The sequence below is a fragment of the Tachypleus tridentatus genome, chromosome 6 (genome assembly GCF_004210375.1).
Source record: "Tachypleus tridentatus isolate NWPU-2018 chromosome 6, ASM421037v1, whole genome shotgun sequence".
Classification (NCBI taxonomy): Eukaryota; Metazoa; Arthropoda; class Merostomata; order Xiphosura; family Limulidae; genus Tachypleus; species Tachypleus tridentatus.
The window spans coordinates 140572750-140599802 of record NC_134830.1 but is presented as its reverse complement, the minus strand read 5'-3'; the positions used below and the strand labels follow the sequence as shown (position 1 = coordinate 140599802).

Below are 27053 nucleotides of genomic sequence, written 5' to 3'. Positions count from 1 at the left end.
GAAGAACAACAACATGACACCAAAAACATAAAACCTGATGATAAAGAAACGAAGATTTTCTACACTTTCGTTGATTGATAATTTATTTGCTAATTATCTTCCTTTCGAGCTCATTGTTTAAATAAAATTATTGGTAATGTACAATAGTTACCTTCACTCTAGTCTATCAGTGATAAATTAGAGACGGTTAGCGCAGATAACCCTGAAGTCGCATTGTATGAAACTCGATAAACAAAAAAAGAATTCGATTTTTCGTTTGATTTGACAGCCATCTATCGGATAACAAAAGGAAGTCGTACTGAATGTTAATGAAAACAGCGGACTTGATGACTGTTTTTTTTTTTCACGTGACATGTTATATATGGTTTACAGGCGATGAAGAACGTTTCATCTATGTGGAGAGATTTTGTGTTTGACTTTCTCTATAGACTATCTGGATAGCTATAATTTCGTGTTTTTACCTTCTCTATAAATTGTGTGGAAATCTTTAATTTTGTGTCCCTAGGCTTTATATAGACTAACTGAGTATGTCTGGTTTACAAGAAAATCTTAAATAACTGCTGTTTAAAGGAATATAACGATTTGAAACAACAAAGATCAAATGTAAATACAAGCTAGATGTGTTTGTCATGTGGTCCACCGGATATTGTCATGTGGTCCACCGGATATTCAGTGAATATAAATAAGTGGTGAGTGTTTCTTTACAAACAAACTTTCCCATATAATAAGTTCTTTTCTATTCATTTCGGTGGAAAAGTCAACTATATTTTTGTTTCTGTTGTTGCTAAACGCAAAGATACACAATGGGCTATCAGTGTTCTGCTCATTATGGGTATCAAAATCTGATTTTTAGAGTCGTAAGTAAGCCTACAAACTCACTACCGAGCCACTGCTAGCAATAGTTTTCTTGCGATCAATTGTTTATTTGATGGTTCAGAATTCAACCCAAAGATACACAAAGGATAATTTGTGCTCTGCCCACCACGTAACTCACTGATTGTTATTCTATTTACAATAATAACACCGTACTTATAACATGCATAACACCTGTGGTGAATAACACCGTATTTATAACATGCACAATGTGTTGTTCTTGTAAACCAGTGTGATGGATAACACAGTACTTATAACATGCATATGGTGTTGTCCTATTATACAACTGTGGTGGATAACACTATACTCTGTGAAAGAGTTAAACATTAGGCCTGTTGCAACTTCTTTGGTTTAATGGTTCTTTGGTTCTATTTACAGTTTTTTAATATAATTATTATTTTGTTGATATGTGAATTAAAGTCCATACCAGGTTTAATACTGTCACACACAGGGACATAGGTATGTTGTCACAGCAAGTTTTGTCTTGTTTTACTGTCTCTACGAGAGTTGTAGTTTGGAAACAACTCTCGTCAGAATCGTTTCTTGATGTCTTTTTTCCTGTTTCACAACTTAACCTTTGAATTTGTCTGTCAAGTATATCCTATTATCCACGCAAGGAAGTTCCTGATGAAACACTGGTTGTAGATTAACACCAATATTGAAGGGAGAATGTGGCTAGAGGAGGAAGTAAAGCACGTGTCAAATCTGTCGTTGGGAACTTCCACCATTGGAATTCCCTTCAGGTCACGTGGGCCCTGGCAACAAGTCTCTCTGGGCATGCTCACTACAATACTGCCATTATTTTGCATCCACTCTCGAAACCAAGTTACGTGGCAGTCACAGAGAAATGGATTATCTGTAAAACACGTAAAATTCACCATTAGATATAGCTGGCCGTTGCTATTCAGAGCACTGATGGCTCGCCAAACAACACATTTACAAAAGTTCGAACGAGTAATTTCTTGTTTTCTGAAAGGATAACATCGAGTGGCATCGTTTAAGAAAGATTTTAAGGGAGGTTTGCACACGGAATCCCAACTTCTACTAAATACACCAACTTTGATGAGTAACTCCTTTCAGTTTTAAATTTTCTGATTAATTTACTTGCTAACGGAAGAGATTATGTGACTGATTTGTAAAGGAATACATTAAAATGTGATGTACTAACTCAGACGTGAAACGTATTTCTGACCTTTTGTACCATAACAAAGGACCTAGTAACCAAACAAAGGAACGAATGACAGACATTGATTAGCACTACTAGTGGCTCCCGTTTACACACAGCAGTCCAGTATGGTTTCAATGTTTTTACAACTAATAATTCTTCCTTTAACCATTTTCCTGACAGAGTAATATTCCATGACGTTTTAGAAATTCTCGTCAATGGCTTAAATTTCCAATGTGATTCAATACACTTCCTAGAAATGCTATATACAACACGAAGACACATGAAGCACATTTTACTTTTTAATGGTGAAACTATTGCAGGGTTCTTTTTATTATACAAATTACTTTCTGAAAAGATATTTCAATTTAAGAAACACTATAGATTCGTTAAAGAATTCTGATAAGAAACAGCTATAAGAAAAATACTTACTGTGAACATCTAATATCACTAAATTTCCGAGTATATGTTGAAATGTAGCCTCATGAAGAGTAGTTAGTCTATTTCCCTGAAGGTAGAGCCACCGTAGCGAGTTGTTGATCGGAAAGAAAGCGTTATTTTCGATTTCTGAAATTCTGGATGTTAAAAGATTTTAGAGTTACAAGTATCATTGAAATATAAATTTAAAAGTTTAATTTAGTGTGGAATTTTAAAATGGTATCATATTTCTGTTTGATTAAGTCGCTTTGGAATTCTGAGTTTGCATTATATTTCTGGTTTATTTTAGGCTGAGGTGAAATTCTAAATTTGAATCACATTCACAGTTAAGTAATTCGTCAACTTCTAAATTTGGATTACATAGTTCTTGTTGATTAATTTGCTGTGCAACTTTAAATTTGGGTCGTGTTTCGTCTTTATTAAATTGGGCTTCGGTTTTCTGGTTCATTAAATTCATTGAAATATTCTGTAGTTCGATAATATACCTGATTGAATAATTCGTCATGAAAATGTAAATTCGGATCATATTTCTGATTGAATAATTCGTCATGAAATTATAAATTCGGATCTCAGCTTTGGTTAATTCGTCATGAATTTCTAAAACTTGGACCATACGACTCGCAATTTAGCGCACATTTCTGAATCTGCAACATATTTTTGATCGATTAATATATTGATAAATTGTAAATTTTGATTATATTTCACTTGAGTTAATTTGCTTTGAAGTTCTCAACTTGGATCATATTAATTATTAATTAGTTAATTGTAAAATTCTGTAGTAGGACAGTATCCCAAATTTATTAATTTGTGAAAAAATTCTAAAGTTGAACCATATTATTGGTTAATTAATTTTACGTGAAATTCAAATGTTGGATCATATTTCTGTTTGGCTAGTTTGTTTCGAAAATTTGTATAATTGTAAAATACTGAAGTTAGATCATATTTCTCATTGTTTAATTTAGTTTGAAATTCCTAAGTTGTATCCTGTTCCTGATTCGTTAATTTATTGTAAAATTCTGCAACTGGATAAATTTCCTGGTTGTTTATTTCAGTTTAAAATTATTAAATTGTATCGTATTCGTAGTTTATTAATTCATTGTAAAATATTGACGTTAGGTCATATTCCTTATAAGTTAGTTTGGTTTGAAATTCCTAAGTTGACATATTTATATTAATTGTGTTGTAAATGAGCTCATATACACATAATTTTGAAATTGTGTTCAACTATTTTAAGTAAACCGTGTGTATCATATGGTTATTGGTATTTATAGCGGCGTGAGAAAGATAGCTATAAATTAATTGAAGTATGCAACAATATTAATATTTTAAGAAGAGTATGATATACAGTTATTTCATAGCTTAAGGGTCTACAGTAAATGGTATTGAATTTCGTTATTAATAGGCTAAAATTGTGGACTATATAAGAATTACTTAACAAACTGGGCTCAAGAATATCATTGTTTTATTTTAAACAATTTTAAAATTCTATTTTAAACACGTATGAATATGTAATGTTATTTATAGTTGTTATGTATATAGGGATATAACGATTAAATATAATTGAATAATTAATCAATAATTTTTCTTTTGTAAAAACTGTTTCTTTGGTGTCAAACTTGTAAACACTGTTTAGTACATACTGATTATCCTGGAGATATATGTACTTCAGTCTCACTCCATAAGGCCAGAAAGCGTGTTTTGTTACACTAGAAATATTATTTCCACGAAGATCTAGCTGTCGAAGAAGAGATAGATTTTGGAATGCGATCATCGGTATTGAGTCAAGGTTATTCTTACCTAACTTCACCCACTCCAGTGTATCTACCAAGTACAAAATAACCCGTGAATTCTGGAAGGAAAGCATGATGTAAACCAAGATAATTGTTAGAAATTCACTATTTAAACTTTAGATTGAGAAACTAATTACAATGTTATTGTATCAAACTTTAGATTGAGGAACTAATTACAATGTTATTATATCAAACTTTAGATTGAGAAAGTAATTACAATGTTATTGTATCAAACTTTAGATTGAGGAACTAATTACAATGTTATTATATCAAACTTGAGATTGAGAAACTAATTACAATGTTATTGTATCAAACTTTAGATTGAGAAACTAATTTCAATGTTATTATATCAAACTAGAGATTGAGAAACTAATTACAATGTTATTGTATCAAACTTTAGATTGAGGAACTAATTACAATGTTATTATATCAAACTAGAGATTGAGAAACTAATTTCAATGTTATTATATCAAACTAGAGATTGAGAAACTAATTTCAATGTTATTATATCAAACTTGAGATTGAGAAACTAATTTCAATGTTATTGTATCAAACTTTAGATTGAGAAACTAATTTCAATGTTATTATATCAAACTAGAGATTGAGAAACTAATTATAATGTTATTGTATCAAACTTGAGATTGAGAAACTAATTACAATATCAAACTTTAGACTGAGGAACTAATTACAATGTTATTGTATTAAACTTGAGATTGAGAAACTAATTACAATGTTATTGTATCAAACTAGAGATTGAGAAACTAATTTCAATGTTATTATATCAAACTTGAGATTGAGAAACTAATTACAATGTTATTGTATCAAACTTTAGATTGAGAAACTAATTTCAATGTTATTATATCAAACTAGAGATTGAGAAACTAATTATAATGTTATTGTATCAAACTTGAGATTGAGAAACTAATTACAATATCAAACTTTAGACTGAGGAACTAATTACAATGTTATTGTATTAAACTTGAGATTGAGAAACTAATTACAATGTTATTGTATCAAACTTGAGATTGAGACACTAATTACAATGTTATTGTATCAAACTTTAGATTGAGGAACTAATTACAATGTTATTGTATCAAACTTGAGATTGAGGAACTAATAACAATGTTATTGTATCAAACTTTAGATTGAGGAACTAATTACAATGTTATTGTATCAAACTTGAGATTGAGAAACTAATTACAATGTTATTGTATCAAACTTGAGATTGAGAAACTAATTACAATGTTATTGTATCAAACTTGAGATTGAGAAACTAATTACAATGTTATTGTATCAAACTTGAGATTGAGAAACTAATTACAATGTTATTGTATCAAACTTTAGATTGAGAAACTAATTACAATGTTATTGTATCAAACTTGAGATTGAGAAACTAATTACAATGTTATTGTATCAAACTTGAGATTGAGAAACTAATTACAATATCAAACTTTAGACTGAGGAACTAATTACAATGTTATTGTATTAAACTTGAGATTGAGAAACTAATTACAATGTTATTGTATCAAACTTGAGATTGAGAAACTAATTACAATGTTATTGTATCAAACTTGAGATTGAGAAACTAATTACAATGTTATTGTATCAAACTTGAGATTGAGAAACTAATTACAATGTTATTGTATCAAACTTGAGATTGAGAAACTAATTACAATGTTATTGTATCAAACTTGAGATTGAGAAACTAATTACAATATCAAACTTTAGACTGAGGAACTAATTACAATGTTATTGTATCAAACTTGAGATTGAGAAACTAATTACAATGTTATTGTATCAAACTTGAGATTGAGAAACTAATTACAATGTTATTGTATCAAACTTGAGATTGAGAAACTAATTACAATATCAAACTTTAGACTGAGGAACTAATTACAATGTTATTGTATCAAACTTGAGATTGAGAAACTAATTACAATGTTATTGTATCAAACTTGAGATTGAGAAACTAATTACAATATCAAACTTTAGACTGAGGAACTAATTACAATGTTATTGTATTAAACTTGAGATTGAGAAACTAATTACAATGTTATTGTATCAAACTTGAGATTGAGAAACTAATTACAATGTTATTGTATCAAACTTGAGATTGAGAAACTAATTACAATGTTATTGTATCAAACTTGAGATTGAGAAACTAATTACAATGTTATTGTATCAAACTTGAGATTGAGAAACTAATTACAATGTTATTGTATCAAACTTGAGATTGAGAAACTAATTACAATGTTATTGTATCAAACTTGAGATTGAGAAACTAATTACAATGTTATTGTATCAAACTTGAGATTGAGAAACTAATTACAATGTTATTGTATCAAACTTGAGATTGAGAAACTAATTACAATATCAAACTTTAGACTGAGGAACTAATTACAATGTTATTGTATCAAACTTGAGATTGAGAAACTAATTACAATGTTATTGTATCAAACTTGAGATTGAGAAACTAATTACAATATCAAACTTTAGACTGAGGAACTAATTACAATGTTATTGTATTAAACTTGAGATTGAGAAACTAATTACAATGTTATTGTATCAAACTTGAGATTGAGAAACTAATTACAATGTTATTGTATCAAACTTGAGATTGAGAAACTAATTACAATGTTATTGTATCAAACTTGAGATTGAGAAACTAATTACAATGTTATTGTATCAAACTTGAGATTGAGAAACTAATTACAATATCAAACTTTAGACTGAGGAACTAATTACAATGTTATTGTATCAAACTTGAGATTGAGAAACTAATTACAATGTTATTGTATCAAACTTGAGATTGAGAAACTAATTACAATGTTATTGTATCAAACTTGAGATTGAGAAAGTAATTACAATGTTATTGTATCAAACTTAGGATTGAGAAACTAATTACAATGTTATTGTATCAAACTTGAGATTGAGAAACTAATTACAATGTTATTGTATCAAACTTTAGATTGAGGAACTAATTACAATGTTATTGTATCAAACTTGAGATTGAGAAACTAATAACAATGTTATTGTATCAAACTTTAGATTGAGGAACTAATTACAATGTTATTGTATCAAACTTGAGATTGAGAAACTAATTACAATGTTATGGTATCAAACTTTAGATTGAGGATCTAATTACGATGTTATTGCATCAAACTTTAGGTTGGGAAGTTAATTACAATGTTGTTCTAAATTCTTCACAATTACTTATCTATTCTTTGGTAAATAAAACCAAAAGACAGACACACAGTATTAAACTGTTATATAAAGACCTTGATAAAAGCGAAATGTTTCAGATGGTACAGAAATTATCAATGAAAATAAAAAACAACTATTTAATATGTTGATAGACAAAGCTTGTTATAAAAAGTGGCAGGACTACGACAATTAAGCTGTAGGTGTTATAGTTACAACAACTGTGGTTAGGTGTTACAGGTACGACAATGACTGTGTTGGTGTTATAACTGTGACAATTAAGTTTTTCTCTAACTTTTGTTGTAAAGTTAAGGTCATGTTTTACGGATATAGCATTTGTTATAAAGTTAACTTGAAGTTTTAAAGGTATATGTTATAAAATTACCTTCAAGGCCACTGAATGCTCCGTGATGAATGTATGATATATGATTTCCTTCCAAGTCCAGGGAACTTAGGGTTGGCAGGAACTGGAAAGCTCCATTAGGGATCTCCTGTAGGAGGTTTTGGGAAATGTCAAGGGTGTCAAGATGTGCCCCCACAGGCCTGAGATCCTCTGGTAAGATAACGGTAATATGGTTGTGGGGTATGTGAAAACGACGAATAAATGTAAGGTTTTGTAGAGACTGGCTTGGGATGGAGGTGAGTCCGTTACTCCCCAAGTTTAGCCGAGTCAAGTTCTCTCCAATTCCTAGAAAGGCCAGGTTGTCGATAAATTTAATCCTGTTGCCATACAAGTAAAGTCTCAGAAGAGAGATGAGCCCACGGAAGGCAGAAGCGTGAATATTCTCAATTCTATTGTAGTTCAAACTGAGACTGGTCAGTGACCCTAACGTCCCCAGTGCACTGCTTGGAACATGTTGTAATAAATTGTTGGACAGGTCCAGCGTTAGTAGTTTGTCTCCTAGCCCTGTGAATGCCAGTTTATCGATAGTGGAAGTATTACAGTCTAAAACCAGAACGTTTCTTACGTCCAAATCCGCTAGAAGTAACGCCGGCAGCTTTGGAAGTTTGTTATTTATTAACTTTAGGTACCGCACAGGTTGACGTGTTTGTTGCACGTTACCAAGAGCTTCACGAAGCTCATGACTGTTCGTCCTTTTGCACGTGACATCTAGCCCCATGGGTTTCTCAGTACACATGCATGGACGAATCAACACCCGATTTGGACAGCCATGTTGACCTTTGACAGGTAAGTGAGTAAACGTCACGACAGCCATGACAGCCAGATGAATACACTGGACACTGATTCTAATCGAGAGCATGACCAAACCTGCAACAGTCTCATTCCACACAAACACCATTGTTAGTGACTAGCTCAACTTGTTCACACTCACAGAAACATAACCTTGTTAATTACTTAAACATATTGTACGAATATCAACTTATACTTAACCATAAGAGACATAAAGCTTTAATTAACAAACTGAAACTTCAAAACAATTTACCTTAAGTACATGTCCCCGTTGGGAGAGATAACCTGATGTGGATTTGTTATAAGAAAATCACTTAAGTACATAACATCAAATAAACAATAATGTTGTTGAAAAGAAAAATATAACAACCCTTTACCTTACGTACATAAAATGTCCAATGAACAATACCGTTGAAAAGTAAAATATAACCCTTCAAATTACGTTCATAAAATGTCCAATAAACAACATTGTTTAAAAGCAAATTATAACAGCCCTTTCCCTTACGAACATACAATTTCCAATAAATAATATTGTTGAGAAGTAAAATATAACATACGTACATAAAATGTCCAGTAAATAATACTATTGAAAAGAAACATATAACAATCCTTTACATTGCGTGCACAAAAAGTCCTACAAACAATATCGTTGAAAAGTAAAACATACGAACCGTTTACTTTAACTACATAACTATATAAAGGTCTAACAAACAATAGCATTGAAAAGTAAAATATAACAACCATTTACCTTACATTCCTAAAACGTCCAATAAACAATATTGTTGAAAGTAAAATGTAACAACCATTTATCTTACATTCATAAAACGTCCAATAAACAATATTGTTAAAAGTAAAATATAACGACCCTCAACCTTACGTAATTAAAATGTATAATGAACAATACTGATGAAAAAAATATATAACAATCCTTTACCTCAAGTACATAAATTGTCCAATGAACACTACCATTGAAAAGAGAAATATAACAACCCTTTAACTAACGTACATAAAATGTCCAATAAATATTATTGGTGAGAAGTGATGTATAACAATACTTTACCAAACGTACATAAAGCGTCTAATTGCCAATATTGTTGAAAGTAAAATATAACAATCCTATACCTTACTCACACAAAAAGTCCAACAAACAATATCGTTGAGAAATAAAATATAACAACACTTTATTTTACGTACATAAAATGTCCAATGAACAATACCGTTGAAAAGTAAAATATAACATCCTTTAACTCAGGTACATAAAATGTCGAATAAATAATATTGTTGAGAAGTAAAATATAATAACCCTTTAACTTACGTACAGAAAATGACCAATATAAATAATATTGTTGTGAAATAAAATGTAACAATCCTTTACCCTACGTAAATAAAAAATCCAATAAACAATACTGTAGAAATGTAAAATCAAAAAACTTTTACCTTACGTAATTAAAATGTCCAATGAACAATACCGTTGAAAAGTAAAATATAGCAACCTTTTAACTTACGTACATAAAATGTCGAATAAATAATATTAATGAGAAGTAAAATATAACAACCCTACACCTTACGTACATAAAATCTCCAATAAATAATATTGAAGAGAAGTAAAATAAAACAAACCTTTAACTTTCGTACATACAATGTAAAACAAATAACATAGTTGAAAAGCAAAATATAACAATTCTATACCTTAGGTAAATAAAATATCCAAAAAATAATATTGTTGTGAAATAAAATATAACAACCCTTTAACTTACGTACATAAAAAGTCAAACAAACAATATCGTTCAAAAGTAAAATATATCAATCATTTACCTTACGTACATAAAATGTCCAATAAATAACTTTAATGAGAGTAAAATAAAACAACCCTTGAACTTACGTAGATAGAATGTCCAATGAACAATTCCGTTGAAAAGTAAAATATATAAACCCTTTACCTTACGTACATAAAATATCCAATGAATAATACCAACCCTTTAACTTATGTTGAAAAATAATATTGTTGAAAGTAAAATATAACAATCGTTTACCTTACGTACATAAAAAGTCCAAAGAGCAACCAACTTTAACGTACATACGTTCAAAGTAAAATATAACAATCGTTTACCTTACGTTCATAAAAGGTCCAATAAACAGTACCATTGAAAGTAAAATATAACAATACTTTACCTTACGTACATGAAATGTTCAATAAATAATATTGATAAGAAATAAAATAAAACAACCCTTTAACTTACGTACATACAATGTCCTATAAACAATATTGTTGAAAAGTAAAATATAACAACTCTTTAACTCACGTACATAAAATGTCAAACAAAGAATACTGTTGAAATGAAAAATATAACAACCCTTTACCTTACTACATAAAATGCTCAGTAAACAATTCTGTTGAGAAATAATATGTAACAACAATTTACCTTACGTACACAAAATGTCAAATAAATAATATTGTTGAGATGTAAAATATAACAACTTTTACCTTACGTACATGAAAATCCAATGAATAATACCGTTGAAAAGCAAAATATAGCAACCCTTTACTTACGTACATAAAATGTCCAACAAACAATATCGTTGAAAAGTAAAACATAACAACATTACGCACATGAAATGTCCAAAAAACAATATCGTTGCAAAGTAACATACTACAACTCTTTACCTTACGTTCATAAAACGTCCAATAAAAAAGACTGTTGAAAAATAAAATATACCAACCCTTTACCATACATACATAAAATCTCCAATAAATAATATTGTTGCGAAGTAGAATATAACAATCCTTTACCTTATAATAAATAAAATATCTAATAAACAATACAGTTGAAAAGCAAAATATAACAATCCTTTACCTTACGTTCGTAAATGGTCCAATAAACAGTAGCATTGAAAGTAAAATATAACAATACTTTACCTTACGTACATAAAAAGTCCAACATACAATGTCGTTGAAAAGGAACATATTACAACTCTTTACCTTACGTACATAAAATGTCCAAAAACAATACCGTTGAGAAGTAAAATAAAACAACCCTTAACCTTACGTACATAAAATGTATAACGAACAATATTGTTGAAAAGTGAAATATAACAATCAATTACCACACGTACATAAAATGTCCAATGAACATTACCGTTGAAAAGTAAAATATAACAACACTTTAACTTACGTACATAAAATGTCCAATAAATATTATTGGTGAGAAGTGATGTATAACAACACTTTACCTAACGTACATAAAACGTCTAATTGCCAATATTGTTGAAAGTAAAATATAACAACCATTTACCTTACATTCACGAAACGACCAATGAACAATATTGCTGAAAGTAAAATATAAGAACCCTTTACCTTACGTACATAAAATGTCCAATAAATAATATTGTTGAGAAGTAAAATATAAGAACTCTATATCTTACGTACATAAAATGGTCAATAAACAATACCGTTGAAAGTAAAATATTACAACTCTTTACATAACGTACATATAATGTCCAACAAACAATATTGTTGAAAGTAAAATATAACAATCCTTTACCTTACGTACATAAAATGTCAAATAAATAATATTCTTGAGAAGTAAAATATAACAACTTTTTATCTTACGTACATGAAATGTTCAATAAATAATATTGATGAGAAGTAAAATAAAACAACCCTTTAACTTACGTACATACAATGTCCAATAAACAATACCGTTGAAAGTAAAATATAAGAACTCTATACCGTACGTACATAAAATGTCCAATAAACAATACCGTTGAAAGTAAAATATAACAATCCTTTACCTTAAGTATATAAAGGTCTAACAAACAATAGCATTGAAAAGTAAAATATAACAACCCTCTACCATACGTACATAAAATGTCCAATGAACAATACCGTGGAAAATTAAAATATAACAACCCTTTAACTCAGGTACATAAAATGTCCAATAAATAATATTGTTGAAAGTAAAATATAACAAACCTTTACATTACGTGTATAAAATGCCCAATAAACAATATTGTTGAAAATAAAATATAACAACCATTTACCTTACATTTGCAAAACGACCAATATACAATGTTGCTGAAAGTAAAACATAACAAACCTTTACCTTACGCACATAAATCGTCTAATGAACAATACTGTTGAATGTAGAATACAACAACCCTTTACCTTACGTACTCAAAATGTCCAATAAACAATATTGTTGAGAAGTAAAATATAACAACTTTTTACTTTACGTACATGAAATGTTCAAAAATAATATTGATGAGAAATAAAATAAAACAAACCTTTAACTTACGTACATACAATGTCAAATAAACAATATTTTTGCAAAGTAAAATATAACAACTCTTTAACTTACGTACAAAAACGTCTAATGAACAATATTGTGGAAAGTAAAATATAACAATCCTTTACCTTACGTAAATAAAATATCTAATAAACAATACTGTGGAAAGTAAAATATAACAACTGTTTATCTTTAGTACATAGAATGTCCAATAAATAATATTGTTGTGAAATAAAATATAACAACCCTTTAACTTACGTACATAAAATGTCCAATAAACAATATTGTTGAGAGTAAAATATAACAACCATTTACCTTACATTCACAAAACGACCATTAAACAATATTGCTGAAAGTAAAATATAACAAACCTTTACCTTACGCACATAAAATGTCCAACAAACAATACTGTTGAAAGTAAAATATAAGAACTCTTTACATTACGTGTACAAAATGTCCAATAAACAATATTGGTGAAAATAAAATACAACAACTTTTTACCTTACGTACATGAAATGTCTAATAAATAATATTGTTGTGAAATAAAATATAACAATCTTTTATCTTACGTACATAAAATGTCCAATGAACAATACTGTTGAAAAGTGAAATATAACAACCCTTTACCATACGTAGATAAAATGTCCAATGAACATTACCGTTGAAAGTAAAATATAACAATCCTTTACCTTAAGTATATAAAGATCTAACAAACAATAGCATTGAAAAGTTAAAATATGACAACCCTTTACCATACGTACATAAAATATCCAATAAACAATATTGTTGAAAAATAAAATATAACAACCCTTTACCATCCGTACATAAAATGACCAATAAATAATATTGTTGTGAAATAAAATGTAACAATCCTTTACCCTACGTAAATAAAAAATACAATAAACAATACTGTAGAAATGTAAAATTAACAAACTTTTATCTTACGTAATTAAATTGTCCAATGAACAATACCGTTGAAAAGTAAAATATAGCATCCCTTTAACTTTCGTACATACAATGTCCAACAAATAATATAGTTGAAAAGCAAAATAGAACAATCCTATACCTTCGGTAAATAAAATATCCAATAAATAATATTGTTGTGAAATAAAATATAACAACCCTTTGCCTTACGTACATAAAAAGTCCAACAAACAATATCGTTCAAAAGTAAAATACTACAACTCTTTACCCTACGTTCATAAAATGTCCGATAAACAATAATGTGGAAAAGTAAAATATAACAACACTTTACCTTACTTTCATGAAATGTCCAATAAACAATATTGTTGAAAGTAAAATATAACAATCCTTTACCTTACGTACATAAAATGTCCAATAAATAACATTGATGAGAAGTGAAATAAAACAACCCTTTAACTTACGTAGATACAATGTCCAATGAACAATTCCGTTGAAAAGTAAAATATATTAACCCTTTACCTTACGTACATAAAATGTCCAATGAACAATACCGTTGAAAAGTAAAATATTACAACCATTAAACTTACGTACAGAAAATGACCAATAAATAATATTGTTGAAAAGTAAAATATAACAACCGTTTACCTTACGTACACGAAAAGTCCAACAAACAATATCGTTCAAAAGTAAATTACTACAACTCTTTACCTTACGTTCATAAAATGTCCAATAAATAATATTGTTGAAAATAAAATATAACAACCATTTACCTTACATTTACGAAACGACCAATCAACAATATTGCTGAAAGTAAAACATAACAAACCTTTACCTTACGCACATAAATCGTCTAATGAACAATACTGTTGAATGTAGAATAGAACAACCCTTTACCTTACGTACTCAAAATGTCCAATAAAGAATATTGTTAAAAGTAAAATATAAGAACTTTTTTTATTTTACGTACATGAAATGTTCAATAAATAATATTGATGAGAAATAAAATAAAACAACTCTTTACCTTACGTTCATAAAATGTCCAATAAATAATATTAGTGAAAGTTAAATATTACAGTCTTTTACCTTACGTTCATAAAACATCCAACAAACATTACTGTTGAAAGAAAATTATATCAGCTCTTTGTCCAATAAAGAAAATCGTTATGACAACAGTTTACTTTGAACCAATCTAGAAATATACACTTACACAAGACGTTAGTAGTTTTGACTACAGTAAGTCATAGATTTATCAAATCTCTATAATTCATAGGAGAACTAGTAAAGTTTTACGTATTCTAAAAGAAATCCGTGATGCATCTATATATATGTGTTTTTATGTTTAGGACTTGATTGTGTCAGAACAAATCAGTAGTGACTGGAAACAGAGTGAAGATAATATTGAAAAATGTGATATTTTCTACAGCTCGTCCTGTCTTATCTTCCTTTGTTGTGGTTATTTCTGAAGTTAGTCCTAATGTATATAATATAATACACAAATCTTCAAGAAATAAATATTATTTCCTCTTCTGCATCGAAACTCAACGTTTGTTATTAAACTGTATAATGAGTTATTTGTGATGTGGCGCTCGACTCGTACTCTGAGGGTCATGGGTTCGAATCCTCTTAGCAACAAACATGCTTGCCATTTCAGTTGTGGAGGCTTTATAATGTGACGATCAATGTTGGCGGTGGGTTGTTGTGACTAGTTACTTTCCATCTTGTCATTCACTGCTAAATTAGGAACGGCGAGCGCTAACAACCCTTGTGTAGCTTTGCGCGAAATTAAATAAACTAAGTTCGAGATGTACTCACTGTGTATGGTTCGAAATCTAGTTTTTAGCATTCTAGGCCCTGGTACTTACCTTTAAGTCACGCAGAGACCGACGTTAGTGTGTGTTGAACGTATTTTAGAAGCTGCATAGATACGTGCAGGTTGTCTAGCGTGCAGAGAGCAAAGAAGATTTCTGTTTTATTTTATTTTGTCACTAAAGGAAGTTTTGGTATCATATTATGAACGCATAGCTCAACGTCTGGAATGTTTAAGAAGTGATCTGAATGTAATAAAACTCGAATTAGGCATAGCTGTTATTCAGTTGTTCGTACCCCTTTGTGGCACAGCGGCATGTTTGCGGACTTACCCGTCACATCAAACATGCTCGCCCTTTTAGCTGTGGGACATTATAATGTGACAGACAATCCCACTATTCATTGGTAAAAGAGTAGCCCAAGAGTTGGCAGTGGGTTATAATGATTAGTTGCCTTTCCTCTAATCTTACACTGTTAAATTAGGTGCAGTTGGTCCTCGTATAGTTTTGCGCGAAATTAAAAAAACAAACAAACAAATCTTTGTAGGTTAGTATGGCATTTTGAACACATTTGATTACTGTTGATATAATGTTATTTTTGTTGTATAAAACCTTCTATAATTATTATATACAGATCAAATGTATTTTTTCTAAGTATGTTGTTAGGAGTATTAGTGCTGTGTGTACTAGATAAAAAATAACAGTTAACTTTGTAACACTATTTTCATCAAGTAACCAAAAATAACCCACCCAAAAATATCAACTAGTACTACAATATCTTGAATTTTCTTATATAATTTTACCCAAACAAAACCAAACCTTTTAGGGTAAACCATTTAGATAATAAGGAAAGCTGAGTTTGAATAAGGGGGTGGGAACATATTTCTAGGTTTGTCTGTAACTTTTTCTACAAAATGATGTAATATGACAATGAAAGTATACCTCTCTATTCTGTGTATCGTCACACTCCCTAATCGACCGTCTTTCTTATCGATATCTTACAGGTATTATACGAGAATCAATTTGCAGTTAAACTCGTACGAAAAGCACACCCAATATAGGCTTAATCGTGCTTCGAAAGTCAAAATCTATAGAATTCTGATCCTTCTCGGTCCATGGAGCTAAGCTGGGACGTTGTTACATGTCTCTTCAAAGTCCAGAATAGAGACAGGCTTACAACTCTGATTGCATTTTTTTTTTTTTACAGATGTTCGAGTGATAAGTCTAACACTCATATAGAACTTTCTTACTCTTATTAACGGAATAGAATACATCGTAAGGATACATCTTTATCTTACCATCTGAAACATGCGTAAACCCGATTAGAGAGTGTGACGATACACAGAACAGAAACATATACTTACGATACATCGATGTTCACTCTCTGTTTGATCAAATGCATAGTAACTCATTGTATGAGCAAACCAACTTCTTCAGAGTAAATCATTGTTGAAACTGGTCAACTTCCTTATAGGAATGAACCAACTTCATGACAGTAATTCCATTTAGAAACGAACCAGCTTCCTGACAGTAAATCCTTGTAGGAAGAAAGCCTAACTCCTGACAGTAAACCTTTGATAAATGACTAATTTTCAGACAAAAAAATTATTATAGGAATGAACCGACTTCATGACAGTAATTCCATTTAGAAACGAACCAGCTTCCTGACAGTAAATCCTTGTAGGAAGAAAGCCTACCTCCTGACAGTAAACCTTTGATAAATGACTAATTTTCAGACAAAAAAATTATTATAGGAATGAACCGACTTCATCACAGTTAATCCTTTTTGGGAAGAACGAATTTCCTGACATTAAATACTTGTAGTAACGAATCAACTTCATGAGGGTTAATCCTTGAAAGTAGTGACTAATTTATTGACAGAAAATCCTTATATCAACGAACCAACTTTCGGACAGTAAATTTTTATAGGGCTGTAAGTAAATACAAAACAACTTCCAAACATCACAGTTGTAAAATACGATGTCTTAAAAGAACGTTTAGTAGATACCTGTTGTATGTCTGGTAATCATGATATAAGATTCGACATTTACCTTGGTAAAGTCAGGGTAGAGTTTATTAGATTTAATGGAATTTGAAAGCTGTATCACTTTTGAGGTTGAGGAGAATCAGGTACACCGTAGCGATGCCCTCTCATGGTAAAAAAAATTATAAATTCAACTCCAGATTCTTCACAAAATAAAATAACAAGAAACAACAGTTTTATACAGTTATTAACTACGCTGAATAAAATAACAAGAAACAACAGTTTTATACAGTTATTAAGTAGGCTGAATAAAATAACAAGAAACAACAGTTTTATACAGTTATTAACTACGCTGAATAAAATAACAAGAAACAACAGTTTTATACAGTTATTAACTACGCTTAATAAAAGAACAACAAACAATAGTTTTATACAGTTATTAACTAGGCTAAATAAAATAAGAAGAAACAACAGTTTTATATAATTATTAACTAGGCTGAATAAAAGAGATAGAAACGATAATTTGTCGTGGTTATTAGCTAGGCTCAATAAAAGAACCAGAAACAACAGTTTTATACAGTTATTAACATGGCTCAGTAAAAAAAAATGAGAAAGAATAGTTTTATATAATTGTCAACTAAACTGAATATTTAATATACCCGTCTAAGTAACAGAATGTAATATAGCAGATTAAGTAGGAAGATGTAATATACCAGTCTAAATAATACAATGTAATATAGTTGATTAACTAGAAAGATATAATATTTCAGTCTAAATAACAGAATTTAATATAGCAGGTTAAATAGAAAGATATAATATTCCAGTCTAAATAACAGAATGTAATATAGCAGGTTAAATAGAAAGATATAATATTCCAGTCTAAATAATAGAATGTAATATAGTAGGTTAGTAGAAAGATGTAATATACCACTCTTAATAATAGAATGTAATATAGCGGGTTAAGTAGGAAGATGAAATGTACCAGTCTAAATAATATAATGTTATATAGTATGTTAAGTAGGAAGATGTAATGTACCAGTCTAAATAATAGAATGTTATATAGCATGTTAAGTAGGAAGATGTAATGTACCAGTCTAAATAATAGAATGTAATATAGCGGGTTAAGTAGGAAGATGAAATGTACCAGTCTAAATAATAGAATGTAATATAGCGGGTTAAGTAGGAAGATGTAATGTACCAGTCTAAATAATAGAATGTAATATAGCAGGTTAGTAGAAAGATGTAATATACCACTCTTAATAATAGAATGTAATATAGCGGGTTAAGTAGAAAGATGAAATGTACCAGTCTAAATAATATAATGTTATATAGTATGTTAAGTAGGAAGATGTAATGTACCAGTCTAAATAACAGAATGTTATATAGCATGTTAAGTAGGAAGATGTAATGTACCAGTCTAAATAATAGAAGGTAATATAGCGGGTTAACTAGGAAGATGAAATGTACCAGTCTAAATAATAGAATGTAATATAGCGGGTTAAGTAGGAAGATGTAATGTACCAGTCTAAATAATATAATGTAATATAGCAGGTTAGTAGAAAGATGTAATATACCACTCTTAATAATAGAATGTAATATAGCGGGTTAAGTAGGAAGATGAAATGTACCAGTCTAAATAATAGAATGTTATATAGCATGTTAAGTAGGAAGATGTAATGTACCAGTCTAAATAATAGAATGTAATATAGCGGGTTAAGTAAGAAGATGTAATGTACCAGTCTAAATAATAGAATGTAATATAGCAGGTTAGTAGAAAGATGTAATATACCACTCTTAATAATAGAATGTAATATAGCGGGTTAAGTAGGAAGATGAAATGTACCAGTCTAAATAATAGAATGTTATATAGTATGTTAAGTAGGAAGATGTAATGTACCAGTCTAAATAATAGAATGTTATATAGCATGTTAAGTAGGAAGATGTAATGTACCAGTCTAAATAATAGAATGTAATATAGCGGGTTAAGTAGGAAGATGAAATGTACCAGTCTAAATAATAGAATGTAATATAGCGGGTTAAGTAGGAAGATGTAATGTACCAGTCTAAATAATAGAATGTAATATAGCGGGTTAGTAGAAAGATGTAATATACCACTCTTAATAATAGAATGTTATATAGCATGTTAAGTAGGAAGATGAAATGTACCAGTATAAATAATAGAATGTTATATAGTATGTTAAGGAGGAAGATGTAATGTACCAGTCTAAATAATAGAATGTTATATAGTATGTTAAGGAGGAAGATGTAATGTACCAGTATAAATAATAGAACGTTATATAGTATGTTAAGAAGGAAGATGTAATGCACCAGCATAAATTATAGAACGTTATATAGTATGTTAAGGAGGAAGATGTAATGCACCAGCATAAATAATAGAACGTTATATAGTATGTTAAGGAGGAAGATGTAATGTACCAGTATAAATAATAGAATGTTATATAGTATGTTAAGGAGGAAGATGTAATGTACCAGTCTAAATAATAGAATGTTATATAGTATGTTAAGAAGGAAGATGTAATGTGCCAGTATAAATTATAGAATGTTATATAGTATGTTAAGGAGGAAGATGTAATGTACCAGTATAAATAATAGAATGTTATATAGTATGTTAAGGAGGAAGATGTAATGTACCAGTATAAATAATAGAATGTTATATAGTATGTTAAGGAGGAAGATGTAATGTACCAGTATAAATTATAGAATGTTATATAGTATGTTAAGGAGGAAGATGTAATGTACCAGTATAAATAATAGAACGTTATATAGCATGTTAAGGAGGAAGATGTAATGTACCAGCATAAATAATAGAATGTTATATAGTATGTTAAGGAGGAAGATGTAATGTACCAGTATAAATTATAGAATGTTATATAGCATGTTAAGGAGGAAGATGTAATGTACCAGTATAAATAATAGAATGTTATATAGTATGTTAAGAAGTAAGATGTAATGTGCCAGTATAAATTATAGAATGTTATATAGTATGTTAAGGAGGAAGATGTAATGTACCAGTATAAATTATAGAATGTTATATAGTATGTTAAGGAGGAAGATGTAATCTACCAGTATAAATAATAGAATGTTATATAGTATGTTAAGGAGGAAGATGTAATGTACCAGTCTAAATAATAGAATGTTATATAGTATGTTAAGAAGGAAGATGTAATGTGCCAGTATAAATTATAGAATGTTATATAGTATGTTAAGGAGGAAGATGTAATGTACCAGTATAAATAATAGAATGTTATATAGTATGTTAAGGAGGAAGATGTAATGTGCCAGTATAAATTATAGAACGTTATATAGTATGTTAAGGAGGAAGACGTAATGCACCAGCATAAATAATAGAACGTTATATAGTATGTTAAGGAGGAAGATGTAATGTACCAGTCATAAATAATAGAACGTTGTATAGTATGTTAAGGAGGAAGATGTAATGTACCAGTCCAAATAATAGAACGTAATATAGTATGTTAAGGAGGAAGACGTAATGCACCAGCATAAATAATAGAACGTTATATAGTATGTTAAGGAGGAAGATGTAATGTACCAGCATAAATTATAGAACGTTATATAGCATGTTAAGGAGGAAGATGTAATGTACCAGCATAAATAATAGAACGTTATATAGTATGTTAAGAGGAAGATGTAATGTGCCAGCATAAATTATAGAACGTTATATAGTATGTTAAGGAGGAAGATGTAATGCACCAGTATAAATAATAGAACGTTATATAGTATGTTAAGGAGGAAGATGTAATCCACCAGCATAAATAATAGAACGTTATATAGTATGTTAAGGAGGAAGATGTAATGCAACCAGTCCAAATAATAGAACGTTATATAGTATGTTAAGAAGGAAGATGTAATGTGCCAGCATAAATTATAGAACGTTATATAGTATGTTAAGGAGGAAGACGTAATGCACCAGCATAAATAATAGAACGTTATATAGTATGTTAAGGAGGAAGACGTAATGCGCCAGCATAAATTATAGAACGTTATATAGTATGTTAAGGAGGAAGATGTAATGCACCAGCATAAATAATAGAACGTTATATAGTATGTTAAGGAGGAAGATGTAATGTACCAGCATAAATAATAGAACGTTGTATAGTATGTTAAGGAGGAAGATGTAATGTACCAGTCCAAATAATAGAACGTAATATAGTATGTTAAGGAGGAAGATGTAATGTACCAGTATAAATAATAGAATGTTATATAGTATGTTAAGGAGGAAGATGTAATGTACCAGTATAAATAATAGAATGTTATATAGTTTGTTAAGGAGGAAGATGTAATGTACCAGTATAAATAATAGAATGTTATATAGTATGTTAAGGAAAAAAATGTAATGTACCAGTTTAAATAATAGAATGTTATATAGTATGTTAAGGAGGAAGATGTAATGTACCAGTATAAATAATAGAATGTTATATAGTATGTTAAGGAGGAAGATGTAATGTACCAGTCTAAATAATAGAATGTTATATAGTATGTTAAAGAGGAAGATGTAATGTACCAGTCTAAATAATAGAATGTTATATAGTATGTTAAAGAGGAAGATGTTATGTACCAGTATAAATAATAGAATGTTATATAGTATGTTAAGGAGGAAGGTGTAATGTACCAGTCTAAATAATAGAATGTTATATAGTATGTTAAAGAGGAAGATGTAATGTACCAGTATAAATAATAGAATGTTATATAGTATGTTAAGGAGGAAGATGTAATGTACCAGTCTAAATAATAGAATGTTATATAGTATGTTAAGGAGGAAGATGTAATGTACCAGTATAAATAATAGAATGTTGTATAGTATGTTAAGGAGGAAGATGTAATGTACCAGTCTAAATAATAGAATGTAATATAGTATGTTAAGGAGGAAGATGTAATGTACCAATATAAATAATAGAATGTTATAAAGTATGTTAAGGAGGAAGATGTAATATACTGGTTAAAACGAATCCATGTAACGTAGTTAAACGTAACGTATTTGTGCAACATAGCAAAACCCTTTAGAAGTGCACTTTGGAGACGAGTATAATTTAGTTTTGATAAAATCAATAAAGTTAAAGTATTTATTTAGTCTCGATAGGAATGTCAAAAGATTCTGTAGTACAAGCCTCAGGCATCCAAACATGATGATAAATATGATTGTATGAAAATAAAAGAAAATATTAGTGCTTTTAAAATCGTTTTCAAGCCTTGTCGTTGCTACCTTTAAAACGTATCGTTATTATTGGGGAATTCATGCCATATTTCAATCTAATACCATTTTCATTTCCTGTTACCTTAAGAACGTACGCTATGGAAATCGATTGGAAACGAAAAAAAATTGTCTATTTTCAATGCCCCATCTGCTTTCGATCTCCATCGATTTAACAGAAAACAAAACTGAACCAATCAGATCTGACTTTGACCTCACCTCTTAACATATAAACTATATGAAATATTTCTTTAGACAAAAATTACGGCTGGGAAAACTCTATACGAGACCTGACTGTCAGCTCAATGTCTGATAGTTACTTCTTTCAGCTAATAATAGAAAGAACTCACACTGAAGTTATGCTTTAAAGAAGAAATATTTTTATGAAAGATCCTACTTTTTTATACTCTCGTGATTTGGAAAGAACATTTTTCTGCTCTACATCCGTGATATGACAGAAACTGGAGTTATTGATTTTGTTAAACAACTTTTCACGAAGATTATTGACCAACAAAATATCAATAAACTTCATAAGTTAACACTGACATTCCATATATGAATATAAAACACAACAAAGTTAGTGTTTTCAAACTTTCTCTGAACAATGTGAGACTTAAATCACATTAAACTTCAGAGCGTCTTTCATTTGTGTGTGTACATACATAATTACAATGAAACAGACGACACTGGAACCGAGCCATATGGCCTATATAACCACGAGATTCTAAACGAAACTTGTTACAAGTGTTGAATAAAAAAATGATCTAGTCATTACAAATAACGATTATTTCTCTATGTTATGAAAGTAGAAAAGAACAGAGTTATTTAAAGATTGATAAGAAAGTGGAACGTTTATTAAAAAAATAAAATAAAATTTGAGAATTACAATCCCTTTTCAAAGTACATCTCTCGAAATCCTTACAACACTGTAGAAAGTCCATTTGTAATTAGAGTCATACAAAAACAAAGATTTATCCCTAGCATTAGAGAAGATATAATCGTATACCATTTACATATATAGCTCATTTACATTACGAGAAACTGAAGTCGTACACTAGAGTTGTTAGTTCTATCAGTAACTGAAGCTATACACAGTGCAGGGTTAAACATGGGATGTATCTCCAAGATATTATTAAGTTTCTCTTCCATTTCAACTGTTAAACCAGACTAGCAGAATAATAAAGAAAAGCTATAGGTGCGTTTCCTGATAGCTTTTATCTCGTATTATAAAAGATTAAGTTTCCCCCTACCATTAATTTTTTTTTCCATTGGAATCTCAGACGAGAGCTTAGCTTGTTCCAACATTACGGTTCACTTTGCAGGAAAAACAGTTTTACAGGCTCCCGAAAAACTGGTGCATATGATTCATCTGTTTGCGAATTTAACCTTGAGAATTAAGCTGTGATTCAGTTGCAAATGTGATCCAATTTCAAGATGTCATAAAGACACTATACAGTTAACACACAACCAATCAGAGCTCGATACACACAGATGCACGTGCCTTACCTTCTCTGAAATAATTACTAAAATAAATCAAAGCAGGCTTGGCGTGTTCTGACGTCAACACTTACAGATTTCATATTCTTCCGGTCCAGAAATAAAAGAAACACTTGTGTTTTACCCTCTTCTCTCAATCTGACATTTCATATCATTATATGTAATGGACATTCAAGATGTAGAAATCATTCAAATGTACACGCAATGCTTTTATTTTATTGTACATCACCGTATTTGAAATTCAGAAATCCACATTTATATTGAATTTTATCCATATAGTATTTTTAATGGTTCTAGCAGACTCTTAGCTTACACTTCAGATTTCGCGTAAAAAATTGATTCGTTCGAAAGTAGTTGGACAGCTTCTTGGAAACCATTTGCAATTAAAATCAATGAGTATTCTTTGATCATTCAATCAATCACGGTGTTCTTCCCATGGACGAGGGTCGACAACAGAAGTGCTTTACTCTTCCCTGCCACCATCAGCTATTTTAATTCATCTTCAGTCCATTTATAATGTCATCATCTAAGTGTCTTCTCTTCTTCGTCCATAGATTGTATTCATCGGAATCTCTACCAGTCATCCTTTACATCGAGTCGCACGCTCTAAATAGCATGTCTTCCGTTCATACGTAGTGTTTACATGTCCTAATACTTTAGTGTTAGTTCTGTCAATAAACTCTGAGAGTGTGAAGTTTTATTTTATAACTAAAATTAACATTATGAAGTTTTATATCATTACGTATTTGGATCGAGTAGGTTTCTAACATTTTAAAAAATGAGTCATTTTTTTCATCTACTGTCATATCAGGATTTTAATTGCTACTTACTCATACGTAGTTTTAGCAAGTAACACGTTTATATTACGTGGTCTGAAGTACAAATAATATATTTTACATAACTGTTTGTTACAATCTCGCCTCATCTATCACTTTGAAGTAAATCACAATGTTCAAAATGCCCCAAAGTGTTCATGGAAAGTGGCTAGACATCATAGAAACTTCACTTATTTACAGTGTCATTAAAGTACTAGAAGACAACCATTCAGAACAGACAATTACAAGTTACCAACAGGTATTCATGAAGTCTTTAATAGAACATGTAGCGAGTTACAAGCTAAGGTACAGTTATTTTAACAACTGTTATACTATGACGTGCAGTTGAGACAGTTAGCTGTTATTCGTTGGTTATATGTCACTGCCGTACTAGAGCATACCTATTTTGATACTGAATTAGACGTTCGCAGTTACAACTGGATGCATGTCATTTTACAGACTTCTAGACACAAATTTCATGACGGCGGACTTTTTGTATGCCAGACTCAAGACAGCAGTTGTTCAGTGGACCAATAATAAATATAACACATGGAAAAACACCATTTTTACAGCAGGTCACACTTCAATAAAATGATCAGTTTATACTCATTTGTAGAGAACACAACTCACCTCACTCGTTAGTAGTGAAAGCACGGGACTAGGGAGAATGAGTGATAATAAATGTACTGAACATTGTATTTTGGTAAATGGTATCTTTAATGTCTAAAGTTACTGTGACACACATAAAGTTTCAAGATACTAGACCTTAACTTAGGGTTTCAAGATACTATAACTTAACTTAAAGTTTCAAGATACTAGACCTTAACTTAGGGTTTCAAGATACTATAACTTAACTTAAAGTTTCAAGATACTACAGCTTAACTTAAGGTTTCAAGATACTACAGCTTAACTTAAGGTTTCAAGATACTAAAACTTAGCTTAAGGTTTCAAGATACTAGGCCTTAACTCAAGGTATCAAGATACTATAACTTAGCTTAAGGTTTCAAGATACTAGACCTTAACTTAAGGTATCAAGATACTACAGTTTAACTTAAGGTTTCAAGATTGTTATAACAAGTTATAGTAACCTTAACGCAGGAATCTGGTAAAGCAGTATTTTTTATGAAAACACCATAAATGTTAACAAAATGTTAAACCATCAAAAAAGAACTTCCATTTATAAAAAGTAATCATAATTTGTTATTCTAAAATAACAGAAAGTCCTCAAGCGACAGTAAGTAACAATACAAAACGTTTCCTCTCGTGTCGAACCTTTGACCTACCTGTACGTAGCTGATGTAACTAAGTTTTTGTTTTTGCTGTCCCTACGAGATCAGAAGTTAGTGAAAATTGACAAACTTTAAAATTCGGCTCAGTAGCATCAGTTGGTGTTGGATGAAACGAAACAAGACAAGCGACCACGAACTCTAGCGCTGACTCTAATACTGCGCCACTCGCTGGTCCTTCTCTAGCTGTTAAACATACTTAGCATTGCTGCTCTCGTGCACTAACCAGGCTTTCCGCGAAAAGCCGGAGAGATGATTGGCTGCGGTGACTGGTTTGATACTTTTATTGGCGCGATTACAAGTCACGTTTGGGTGTCGCTAAGCTTCATATGGTTTTATATGGAAACAAATATAAAACATCACAGCTACAAGAACTTTCCGGCGTCAGTCTGAGGGATTAAAATACTTCTAATAAGCAATGTCAAGTTTAGTACTTAATGTTTGGATGATTGCAGATAATAAGATACCAGATCAGTTTCACACCGTGTTTCTTCGACATTCGACTTCAATATTAAGCCTCGTAAACTATCTTAACTTCCTTTAAACGTTTATCTCCAACCAGTAACA

At 30.1% G+C, this 27053-nt stretch overlaps 1 protein-coding gene across 1 annotated transcript; it reads right to left on the bottom strand.

Annotated features, from left to right (window-relative positions):
• On the bottom strand, positions 1 to 26644 carry LOC143253852 (uncharacterized). Its single transcript, XM_076508294.1, has 5 exons — positions 26484 to 26644; positions 7853 to 8747; positions 4117 to 4297; positions 2471 to 2613; positions 1 to 1729 (listed from the first exon to the last, which is right to left on the bottom strand). The coding sequence occupies exons 2-5, from the start codon at positions 8727 to 8729 to the stop codon at positions 1464 to 1466; spliced, it is 1467 nt and encodes a 488-aa protein (XP_076364409.1). The 5' UTR covers positions 8730 to 8747; positions 26484 to 26644; the 3' UTR covers positions 1 to 1463.
• Between the last annotated feature and the right edge of the window lie 409 nt (positions 26645 to 27053).

Excerpts from the sequence above, each read along its gene's own strand:
- LOC143253852 (XM_076508294.1), bottom strand. The coding sequence starts at position 8,729 with ATGCTCTCGATTAGAATCAGTGTCCAGTGTATTCATCTGGCTGTCATG. Across the intron at positions 2,614-4,116 it reads ATATATCTCCAGGATAATCA|AATTTCAGAAATCGAAAATA; the intron begins GTATGTACTAAA and ends TTTAACATCCAG. Across the intron at positions 1,730-2,470 it reads AGTGATATTAGATGTTCACA|ATAATCCATTTCTCTGTGAC; the intron begins GTAAGTATTTTT and ends CGTGTTTTACAG.